Consider the following 12,095-nt stretch of genomic DNA (forward strand, 5'->3'; position numbering starts at 1 on the left):
ATCTCTAACTTTGACTCAGACATGACAAACAGACACTTTGTACTCAGTGTATAGTGTTTTTTTTATTTTTATTTTTTTACACTTTATGGCTCTCAATCACTCGCACCATAAATGTACAGATCATTTTTGATTAAGCTATTTAAGTGTCAATGAGAATGAATTAAAGTGAATTGCAAATGAAACATTATACATTCTGACTGCAGGTTAGCTAAAATATATAGACTCAAAACTAATTATAAAAAAAAAAACATATGCCTACACTGCAAAAATGCTTTTCTTACTTTTGTCTTGTTTTCATTTATAGCCAAATCTTAAATCAAGATGCTTTTACTACATAAGTAAAATGACATAAGATAGCCTATTATGTTGTCTTGTTTTCTGGAAAATAAAATCAAAATGAAGTGAGTGAGTGAGTGAGTGAGTGAGTTTTTGCTTAACACAAGCTAAATGATTTGCCATTATGGTAGGAAAATAAGGCATCTGTTTGGGACAGAAAAAAAAGCCAAATTAAAAAAAAATTATATATATATATATATATATATATATATATATATATATATATATATATATATATATATATATATATATATATATATATATATATATATATATATATATAAAATAATAATAATAATAATTAAAAAACACTTTTTTGCAGTTTCAGAAGATATTCGATATTTTAGGAAATATAAATAAGTCTACTTTAAAACAACTGATATTTTATCAGCTAGTGAATAGAGCCAATCCCGTAGTGCGCGTGTGTTGCTCCTGCGCAGACCTGTGCCAGCAAACATTTATGAACACATACAGGAAATCCGTCAGTTCTTTTGAACGGTTCACTTCAAAGATCCAGTTAAAAATGATTCAGTGCTTCTTTCACGTCAAGACGTAATTACGTCATCTCGTGGTACAGAAATCCCACTTTAAAATAACAAATGGCATTTGAAGGCACGCTTTTTTGTTTATTTTAAAAAATAAAAATAAACAAAACCAAAACACATGTCAGGCATATATTCAGCTCATTAAAATATATTTTTGTCTAATATCATAACAAATTAAACAGGCCTAATAAAATGTATTTGCACAACCTAGCTGAAATCGCTGTGTATACCCGCCTAAAAGATGTAACATTTCTGTTTTCACTAGCTTTCGCTCTGTCTTTCTTTCTGTCAAATCAGAAATACTTGGTAGCGGACATCGTCTGAATTCGAAAATATCCACTGAAGATTCTCAAGCTTTTAGTATCTCACTCAGACAGTGCTCGTTAAGAGTTGTAAGTTACATCAAACAAATGAGTCAGCAAGTTAAAGAATGATGATGACTTGAATACCACTCGGACCAAATCTTTTGTAGTCCAATTCATGAACAGTTTCAAAAGATTCATTGAAGAGATTCGACTCACCGGAACGATTCATTTACAATGGAACACGAGAATGATGTCTGCCGGTAGACAAGGAGCCATTAATAGATGACTGGAATCTAGAGCGCTATTAATAATGGCTGACCTGCAACCCCAGGTTGGATTCAGTATTTCATATGGTCCTCGGACAACTAAAACCGCTGATGTTTCGCTTTAATATGTTGGAATATAGGCTAACTGTCGTGTTCACTGTCAGCGATGCGGCGGCTAGGTAGTAACGTACGGTGCCGTGATGAACGAATCTGTTTACACCGCTGTTCAATCAACACGCTCGCGTGCGGTGTAGATAGAGCAGATAGATCCGTTGATTGTAATAGGAAATTGTGATAGGTTGGTTTAGTTTGTTCTGCAAACCAGGTGTATGTGAGTAAAATGCCTTTAAACGTGGCAGGGACATCTGTTTGTGTAACTGTTATGCATGTATTTGTAGATTATACTGTAAACATGGGATTTATAACATAATATCATTCACGTTGATACTTACTGTAATGAGAAATCCATTGCCTATCACTGCCTGTTTTATTAAAAGTGAACTATTTGGTCAGAAGGACTTGACAATCGCCACCTGTAAGTGGGCACGTCTGGTTTAAGAATATAAATGCATGCATGCTGACCCTTTTTTAATTGTTGAGGCTGTTATGAAGACTTTGAGGTTTGAAAGACACTGTTGTTTGATCAGTAGTTTGTAAAAAACAAAACAAAAAAACAAGTCCAGCTAACTGTAAGAGCTTAAAAAGCTCTCTTCTAGTCAGCTGACTTGCCATGGAAATGTGTGGGCAAGCATGGCCATGTTTCTCGGGCTCAATGACATGCATCATACGATGCCAGCATCAGACTATGCTCTGTCTAGATGGATTGGTAGTTATAGGTTCAAATGTGGATGAATATATAAGGGAATTGGTACAATTGTACCATTTCTTAAGGTTTAATTTTGTGATTCATTTAAATAGGGATATTTTAAATAAATATTCCATGTAGTCTTTCAATTAAGCAAATTCCAAGTATGGGGCCCCAACACACCAACTATGTGCTCTTTTACTTTTGTAACCCTTATTTTGCTGTCTCTCTCAATCATAGTTTGTAGATTATTTACCCCTTTACAACTGACATAGATAGCCAGTCAACCTGATGTTCCAAAGCCATAATTACCTTATTTTATTTGTATCTGAAAAGAAGAAATTACAAAAAAATGAGACCTTGGTGGTGCACTCCTGTGTACATTCGTTCACTATTTAAACTAAACATTTAATCATTTTGTAATTTATAATTTTTTGTTATTTATAATGAATTCTTTGTCATTTACCAGCAGCCCGGGGCACAAATTCTGTGACCTACTGAATTACGTGACCGTACACATAAAGTAGTGACGATAGGATTAAAATTGAGATTAGGATTAGCTCTATACAGCACCTTCTACGGTCACATAATTCGGCAGGTCACAGAATCTACAGAACACAAATAAGCACTGGAGCGTTTGCCAAATATGTTTTGCCACTATCAGATGGGGCCCCTAAGCGTCCGCTCACCTCGCTAATTGGTTATGTCTGCCCCTGCTCTTAAATACTTGATTATGATTGGCCATTTGCTGCATTCTGCTGTTAAATGTTAAATCAAAAGTGCACCTGTGTCTGCCTACTTTTTTAGTGAGTTTCATTCACATTGACAGTGCTTCATGGGAGTGGGTGGGTGCTAAATTGGCATTTGCTTGTTTTGATTCTCTAATTTGTCTTCAGGATCATGGGTAATGTAGTTTTTTTCACCAGCAATTCTGCTGCTAAACATGATTATACAAAAAGTTGAAAATAATGAAGGTTGATGCCTTCAAGAAAAGCATAATATTGAATAAAAACCTTTTAGTTTACTAAGTAGTCTTTTACGGTTTAATACCAATAGAATGGGATTTTGGAAATCGGTAGCGACTGTTGCACTCTATTATGTGGGTCTCTAGAAAATGACCTAAAAACTTGTTCATGGTTAATAATGACCAAAATCAATACATCAGGACAAAATAAATCTAGATGAGGGGTCTTGTACGATCTTGAAGGGTCATACAAACTACAAGCATAATTGTAAAAAAATAGAAGAAAGATGCATTTTAGTGTTGTTTTTTTAAAGCATGCCACCTAAATATGTAATTATTGAATTTTTTTAATTCCAGTTTTTCTTCACAGGACGATCTTTTGAAAATGTCTCACAGAGAATCATGGAAGTAAGCAGATTTCTTGCTTAGAATAATCATGGACATTAAAAGTGAAAGTTGTTGTAAAAGGTGTGACGATCTTCTAAACTGTCACAACCTCTTTTTTAGTGCCTTATGATTGTCACCTTCTCTGTAAAAATAGTTTCTGGAGCATGTGTGTCATTGTTATATAAGTGTCGTGCAGGTGGCCTCAGTTGGTCTGACCTTGGGTATGATGCTGCAAAACGCACAAAATCTCTTTAACATTCACAACTTTTTAGCCTATTTTCTTCTATATCATGTGTCTATGTTAGCTGGTTTCATGGCATACACATTCTCTGATTAATTCTGATTTGTCTGTACTCTTATGTGTGTGTAACTCCAGGATGCAGCACGAGAGGTTGCATGTGAAGCATCGAGGTCATGAGGCCATGCATGCAGAGATGGTTCTGATTCTCATCGCAACGCTAGTTGTTGCTCAGATTGTCCTGGTTCAGTGGAAACAAAGACATGGCAGATCCTACAACGTGAGTAGCTGCGTTTGCATGAGCACCTTTCATTTCAATAGAAATTAATTTAATTAATTCTGAGTCTGAATGTAGTGTTTACATGAACTCTAATTTAGGCCGCGGTGGTGTGGTTGTCATGTTCATCGGCACAGCCCTAACCACCTGGCTGAATATCATGAGAAATCCTGCCCCCCTGTGAAATAGTGTTTGCTTAGGACCCAACGTGGTAGCTGTTTTAAACGCCAATATCCAAAAAACAAACAAACAATAATATACAGAACAGATGCACAAAATAAATACAACAGGATTTTTTAAAAATTGTATAAACATTAAAGGAGGGTGAAACACTCAGTTTCAGTCAATCTTGAGTACCTATAGAGTAGTATTGCATCCTTCATATCTCAGAAAAGTCTTTAGTTTTATTATATTTATAAAAGAAATATAGGCTATACCGAGTCTTTCCGAAAAACAAAACGGCGGCTGAAGGCGTATCGTGTGGGCGGAGCTAAAGAATGACGAGTGCACACAAAGAGGGGACGTCCTCAAGCGTGGAGAAGAAAACGTCACTTTAATAAACCATGGCTATCAATCAGATTCAAGTAATACAGATATGATCCAGAATCAGATCCGGAGCCTGAAATAAATTGAACAAAAGAAACAGCAGCATCAGGACGTCCGTCTCTGTGGTATGTACTGTATTTAGTGGCCTGTCAACATTTGTGTGGGTTTACTCGCAGTTTATGAGGACATGATTCGGTTTATGGACTATTGTATGCGACTAAACCTTAGCAGTAGCAAGCAAAACAGTTTTGTACGTCAGACTAGTGTAACATTATACATAGAACAACAATGGAGTAACCGTTAGAGCATTTGAATGACGAAGCACGCTTTGTGAGAACGCTAGGTTTATGTTTGGGTGGTTTGCTCTCGTTCAGCATGAATGTTTCCATGGCTGTGAGGTTACATTTAATTGCAAGGCTGTTCTTTTTGTAAATAAAGCATTGTGCTTTGCTCGTGTCATAATATTCTTGTAAAACAGCATTCACATACAAAAAATTGTTTGGCTGAAACAACTGCGAAAAAAGTATGTTCTTCATAGTACGTGTGTGTGTGTGTAGTATGAATATAATCTGGACGTACTACATTCGCCATGTTGTCATTATCATGTGATCTACCATCATTAATTATGTCGCTTCACTGCCATTCATAAATCATCTCCTGTGGCCTCATGGGAAAGTGTCGATCGTATGCACATTTCAGAATCTCGCCGGAAGAAGTATGTCATCCGGGTACTTTTTCCCTGCTCTTTTATCAATACTGTGAATTCGGACATCTTGTCATTTACTGTTTTTTGCCTACTTAATAGTAGGGAAGTATGCGATTTCAGATGCAGCCTTAGTATTTATCTATTTCAGGTCATAATTAGCAGTCGACAAGCAGTCGGCTGTTGTGCCGTGCTGCTTAAATTTATCAAGGAGTAAAAACGCCCCTTCCCACGCCTAAAACATGGTGTCTGTGGATGAGAGCCCGAAACAAGGACTTGTTGGGACATTGTCCTGCTCCACTTCACTGACGATGACTTAAAGGAACATTTTAGAATGACATGACAGTCATTTATGACACTTCATTCAACAGCTTGATCCATGTGCCATTTCTACATCATTGCGCATACTGTAGTTCTTTCCAGTTTCAGTTTCAATCAAGTGTTTACATGTTTTCTCGATTGGATTAGAAAAAGGTAACCCTTTACAATTTTTTTTTATTGCAACTATGCTAGTAGTCTGATTATAATTGGATTATTAGGGTCCATGTTCACAAATAAAGCTGTGTAATAAAGTGGTTAATGAATATTGTTTATCTCGTAGATGGTCACGCTATTGCAGATGTGGGTGGTTCCTCTGTACTTCACCATTAAGCTTTACTGGTGGCGTTTCCTGTCCACATGGGGCATGTTCTCCGTCATCACCAGCTATGTCATATTCAGAGCCACACGGAAACCTCTGTCCTGCAGAACACCACGGTAATGCTTGAGTTTGAAAAAATTAAAAAATGACAGTTGTCATAATTTACTCTCAAATGTTGTACCAGACCGTTTTATTGCTTCTTTCTGTTAGTCACAAATCCCAGATTTTAGGAATATTCATGCTGTTCTTTTCTATTCAGTGAAAATGTTTTGTAATCAAAAAAAAAATTAAGCAAAAAAGTGGGTTACTCTAACACTCATTTTCTTGTTTGGGTAGAATTTAGAATTTTCATTTCTGGATGATTGTTTCCTTTAAATAAGATAAAGGGCAGCAGGATGACTTGTTCATTAAATAATACAATTCAATATTTATTAACTCTAAATTAAATACTAAAAGAACATACAAAAAAATCTAGGGAATTTTTTTCCCCCTCAACTATTATTTTAAATAAAGATACAGTTCTGGGACACAGAACATAACTTCTAGAATCACGGATAGAAGCATAGTTCATTAATTTAATATAAAATTAATGAACCATATATACTGTATCAATCCAGGGCTGCCCCTAAGGAGAATTTTTTTTCCGGGGCCCCGATGCTGATGCAGAAAAAAAACCTCAACATGCAAAATTGCAGAACAGTCAACTACAAATACCATAAGATAAACAGATCTTATATAAAAAAACATGTAAAATGTCAAATTAAATACTTAAGTATGAACAGATCAGATGAACATGTAACTAGATAATAATACATGTATTAACATTTAAAGGGATGAGTTTGAATGAATTTTATTCTTCTGTTGAGGAAATCTCATGTTGTTCCAAACCTGTATTCATTTCTTTTTTGTGCTGAACACAAAAGAAGATATTTTAAATAATGTGGTTAACCAAACAGTTAAGTAAAACTTCTACGGTATTTTTCCTATGGAATTCAGTGGGGACCAGCAACTGTTTGGTTACCCACATTCTTCAAAATATCTTATTTTGTTCTCAGCACAAGAAAGCAATTAATACAGGTTTGGAACAACATGAGATAGAGTATGTGAAGACATAATATTTGGCTGAACTATCCCTTTAAGGACAAGGTCACTTTAAGACCATTTTGTGTACTCTTTATATATATGAATGAACTAAAAGCCTTTCACCTCTGCAGGATGGTGTATAAGTGGTTCCTCCTCATTTACAAGCTGAGCTACGCCGTGGGTGTGATAGGATATCTCGCCATCATGTTTACTATGTTTGGATTCAACGTTTTTTTCAGGTGCGTAAAATTGTAAACATTGACATATTTGCTCAGAAATTAAACGATGCCTTTATTCAGATCCTAACATCCTAAACACAGGGCACAGACATCCTAAAGAGGATAAATTGTTATTGTCTAAGTAGTGAGTCAATAGTTAGTAAGCCTTCGCTCATTGTTTCCATGGCAATGCTGACACAATGGCATTCTAATTAGAAGGAATTACTCCCTTAAGCTCTATTCAGACTGGACTAGTTTTCCAGGGGGGCGTTAGAGAAATGTTTCACTTTGCAATTTCAATCTTGTCCAAATCTGCCAAGTCTCTCACCAAGTTTCTCACACAACCTCTGTAAAAAATTCCAGGGCTTTTACTGTTTTTCTGTAGGTGAACTCAGTGGTCCTCTGGGAAATCTAATCTAATCCCGTCCGAATGTAAATGTCTGTGATTACCAAAATGTTATTATCCTAACACTTCTCCTCATGTGGTGTTTCACCTACCTGAGCTACTTTTTGCATACAAGTCTTTGGCATGCTTTAATTTAATTTCAATGGTTTATAAAAATAAATTATAAAAATAATAAATTGAACCAAATGACAGAACCTGCTAAGTGTGGGTAGATTTCTCTGCTCACTTATGTGAGTTTATTGTAAACAGCCACTTTTATAAACTTGTGAAGTTAACTTAGCCCTCTGGGGCTGCTCATGTGATTGTCCCCATTGGTCAATTTTTTTTCTAATTTAATTTAATGTGCTATATTTTAGTTTGATAATGTTTTTTTTATTTTTATTTAATATATTTAATTTTGTTGTACTATATTATATTTATGTAATAGTTATGATCCATTTATTACCTGTTCACCACTTTTTGAGCATAGACCTGAACATTTTATTTCCAACATCAACTGTCATAAATCCTAAATGCTTAAGTTTGGTCTCTTTTTAAAGACAACACGGATTATTGCAGATTGAAATAAGGTGGGTCAAACTAAAAAAGGTAAAATATACTTATATAAGTTTGATTATTATTATAAAAAATACACAAAAATGCTATTTTTAGATTTTATAAAATATATTTTCCCCCAACATTTTTTACTCTGATGTTAATATCTCAAAAATGAGCTTTCAGTAAGATTTTGTCTGGGCACAGCACCAGACGTTTTCCACGTTTAGATGACATTTGTCTCCCATTCGTTTCCAGTGTGGTCATTTCTGAGCGTGAACAGTAGACATTTAGAAACACGCCCCACATCTGTAATAAACACAGATGTTCGCCCCGTCCGAAACTGTAAAATCACAGTTGTCGAGTGATAAGAACTGTAACTCAAATGTCGTTTAGAAAACTAGTCCTGTCCGAATAGGGCTTTAGTGACATTGTAAGTGTGAAAAGAGATGTACATGCTAAGCTGATTGCCATTCCAAGAATAATTGTATAGGCAATTGAACGTTGTGGTTGAAATGTGTTTTTAAATCTTCTGAATTTGGGCTGCACAATTATTCAAATTAAAGTTGGAATTGTGATATGGCCAAGTGGGTTTATTAAATGTAAATATTATTAAAAATAAATAAATACAAATCTTTCTCAGGATTAAAGCAGAGGACTCGATGGATGTAGGTGTGATCATGCTTTTCTATGGTCTGTACTATGGGGTAATGGGACGCGACTTTGCTGAAATCTGCTCAGACTACATGGCATCTACTATAGGGGTAAATACATATACATCAGTTTCTGTGTACTTTCCAGACATTCTCATATTAATGTGACTTATGCCGTGTGTCCACCAAAGCATTTGTTTGACTAATTCTAGCATTTATTTAAAAAATCGTTTCCAATGAAAGAGCCGCATATTTTAATATGATAGCATTATGACAAGGAGCTGAGAGTCTATTTCACACTGAGTGCTTGCTGTTTTTTTCCTGGATGCAGAGAGTTGAATTTATTCAACTTTGGGGAAGACGCAGCTCACTGTCACTTTTTACCCAGCCGTCTAATCACAGTGGAGGAGGGGCGGGACAAATACCACACCGAACAACCAACACCACATGCTGCTTGTACAATGACAACAGATGACAACAACAAGCACAACAACGGAACAAAATCATTTAAAACAAGTACTTTACATTGTATCAACATTTTTATATTCAGAAACAAACTATCCAGGAAGTCAGATATTTGTAACCGTTCCACACATATTCCGTATCACATCAACCAAAGCATTTCAACTGAATACAAATTTCAGAAGAGTGCCTGGCGTGTTCAGCTGGCTAAAAACACTTTGGTGGACACACGGCTTTGAGCCCTTAAATTTATTCTCAGATATCATCCAGTATTATTTGTGAGAGTTTCAATTAAAAAATAAACATTTTAGTAACTGTCTGTTTGGGCTTTTACCTTGTTTCTTTTCTGTCTGCCTTCTTCAGTACTATAACATGGGTGGTATGCCATCTCGAAACCTTAGTAATGACATATGTGCCGTGTGCGGTCAGAAGATTTTTGTGGACGTAGATGAGGAAGGCATCATTGAGGACACCTACCAGCTCTCCTGTAACCACATGTATCCTTCATTTCCCCTAAACATTGTCTGTCATGTTTTTCTTAACAAGAAACAAGAAGTTTTGTTGTTATATGAACAGATTGTATATTTATTGATATGTGTTTCAAGAACGTAAAGAACTTTTTTTCCCTTTTTATAATATAAGGAAACAAAGTAAAAGTTTCCGCAAAGCTTTGTTTGCTTAGTTCAATTAGTCTGTTTATTCTTAACTACTTATGGTCAACAGATTTCATGAATTCTGTATTCGTGGCTGGTGCATCGTGGGGAAAAAGCAGACGTGTCCATACTGCAATGAGAAGGTGGACCTCAAAAGGATGATGAATAACCCGTATCCTTGAATTTTGTTAAATTGATCATAATTTACATTCATGACTTTCAGTTAAATAATGACCAGGTTTCAAAAACTATGGAAGCTTGTTTCCACCACTGAATAATAATAATAATAAAAAAAGTAAATGCTACTTTATCTCGTGGTTCTGAACGTTTTCCTAGATATAAAAAAAGTCAAAATTGTGAGATAAACATTTTAAAAAGTACCCTTTGTATTTAATTTTTTATTTTGTGGTGGAAACAAGCTACAATTGATCGCATCCGTGTTTGCATATTATATGTGTGTGTACTGTGTATAATTATTAAGTATATATAAATACACACTCATTCATGTATATATTTAAGAAATATGTCTTGCACTCTTGATATTTTAGATTTTAGTGTCACCCCTACATTGCTATGCAGTTTTTTTTGGTTCATGGCTGATTTGTGGTTTGTATCACCAAAAGATTCCCTGAGGTTTTGTGTCGTTGCGTATTTCCCATTAATTTCCTATGTCAGTCATTTTTGACTGCGAAGGAGACAAGTTTGACTATTTCTTTATGTAACTTTAACATAACTGAAACATCTCCATGATTTTTTTTTTTGTGTTCACATAGCTAATGCAACAAAAGTCACCAAGTGTCATCCCATTTCGCTGAACCAAAAAAAATGCAATTTCAAAACGTAAAGTATTTCAGTCATTTTTGACCGAAGAGGACCAGAGGGTTTGACAGCAATAATATATATATATATATATATATATATATATATATATATATATATATATATATATATATATATATATATATATATATATATATATATATATATATAACAAAACAAATTTATAATAGCAATTAATCACATCTAACATAAGGTTGTGCTTATATGCAACACTCATGCATATATATGCATATATATATATATATATATATATATATATAAATATCGCAATAAATCGATTTGACAGACATATACATAAAAAACGGACAACACTAATATATATATATATATTGTGTGTGTGTGTGTGTATTATGTACTAAAGATGAATTAAACCAAAATACACACTACACGTTTACACCTTAAATCTCTACATCAGCTGGGAGAGAACACATGTTTTATATGGACAACTTCTGGATTGGTTGAGGTACCTGGTCGCCTGGCAACCCATCATAATTGGAATCGTGCACGGAATAAATTTTTCACTTGGACTTGAATAAACACCTACAGTATTTGATTCCGTTTAAAACTGTGCATGTTTTGACCTTTTTGAATATTTATTTGTAAATTTTACACTTTATAATATAAATCAGACAGCTGCTTTTTTGCTTTTTAAATTTATTAGATACATAGAAACAGATTTATTCAGATACAAACTCTTTCAGAAGTGACCTAATGCTGATACATTAATCAAAGACTACAGAAGCCCCTCTAAAGCTGCTGTCTATCACTCCTAATCGAAACCGTGCCTCATTTTGTCTGTGTTCCTGTTTGTTTAATCCTTTAGCATTGTAATGGTGTTTAATGTAGGTGTGGATATAAAGTGGTTATGGTTTTGTTATGGTACAAATGAAGGGTGAATAGGGGTGATTGCCAAATAAGCTGCACTCAGTATTTTTTATTTTATGTTGAGTTGGCCAATATGTCAAACCCAATGAGGTGACCTGCTCTGTGTGAAATTAAACCATTTTATATGGCTACTGATGCATGACTGGAGTCTGCCATGATTGTACTAAGTAGAAAGGGTGATGAGTTTGAACAAAAAAGGACATTTGAATTGTTTTCTCAAATCTTGACTTTATAGCAATTTAAAAATTCACTGTTTCCACAAAAAATATTACCTAATGGAGTGGTGCAGGCATGTAATTTGTAGTCCAATCGGCAGTTAGCATCACTGGTTCCCTCGAGAGAAACCCAA

At 34.8% G+C, this 12,095-nt stretch overlaps 1 protein-coding gene across 1 annotated transcript; it reads left to right on the forward strand.

The window, feature by feature from the left end:
- Window positions 1–1,399: 1,399 nt before the first annotated feature.
- On the forward strand, window positions 1,400–11,881 carry rnf175 (ring finger protein 175). The gene is made up of 9 exons (XM_067442088.1): window positions 1,400–1,517; window positions 3,592–3,629; window positions 3,985–4,126; window positions 5,974–6,128; window positions 7,227–7,334; window positions 8,897–9,017; window positions 9,732–9,865; window positions 10,092–10,193; window positions 11,277–11,881. The coding sequence occupies exons 1-9, from the start codon at window positions 1,497–1,499 to the stop codon at window positions 11,395–11,397; spliced, it is 942 nt and encodes a 313-aa protein (XP_067298189.1). The 5' UTR covers window positions 1,400–1,496; the 3' UTR covers window positions 11,398–11,881.
- Window positions 11,882–12,095: the final 214 nt, after the last annotated feature.

This window comes from Pseudorasbora parva, chromosome 4 (assembly GCF_024679245.1).
Source record: "Pseudorasbora parva isolate DD20220531a chromosome 4, ASM2467924v1, whole genome shotgun sequence".
Lineage (NCBI taxonomy): Eukaryota > Metazoa > Chordata > Actinopteri > Cypriniformes > Gobionidae > Pseudorasbora > Pseudorasbora parva.

What these genes read in the sequence shown, in the direction of transcription:
- rnf175 (XM_067442088.1), top strand. Translation starts at nt 1,497, where the DNA reads ATGGCTGACCTGCAACCCCAG. An exon ending in ACATGGCATCTACTATAGGG is followed by an intron (nt 9,018 to 9,731) that starts GTAAATACATAT and finishes TGCCTTCTTCAG; the next exon opens with TACTATAACATGGGTGGTAT. An exon ending in CAGCTCTCCTGTAACCACAT is followed by an intron (nt 9,866 to 10,091) that starts GTATCCTTCATT and finishes TATGGTCAACAG; the next exon opens with ATTTCATGAATTCTGTATTC.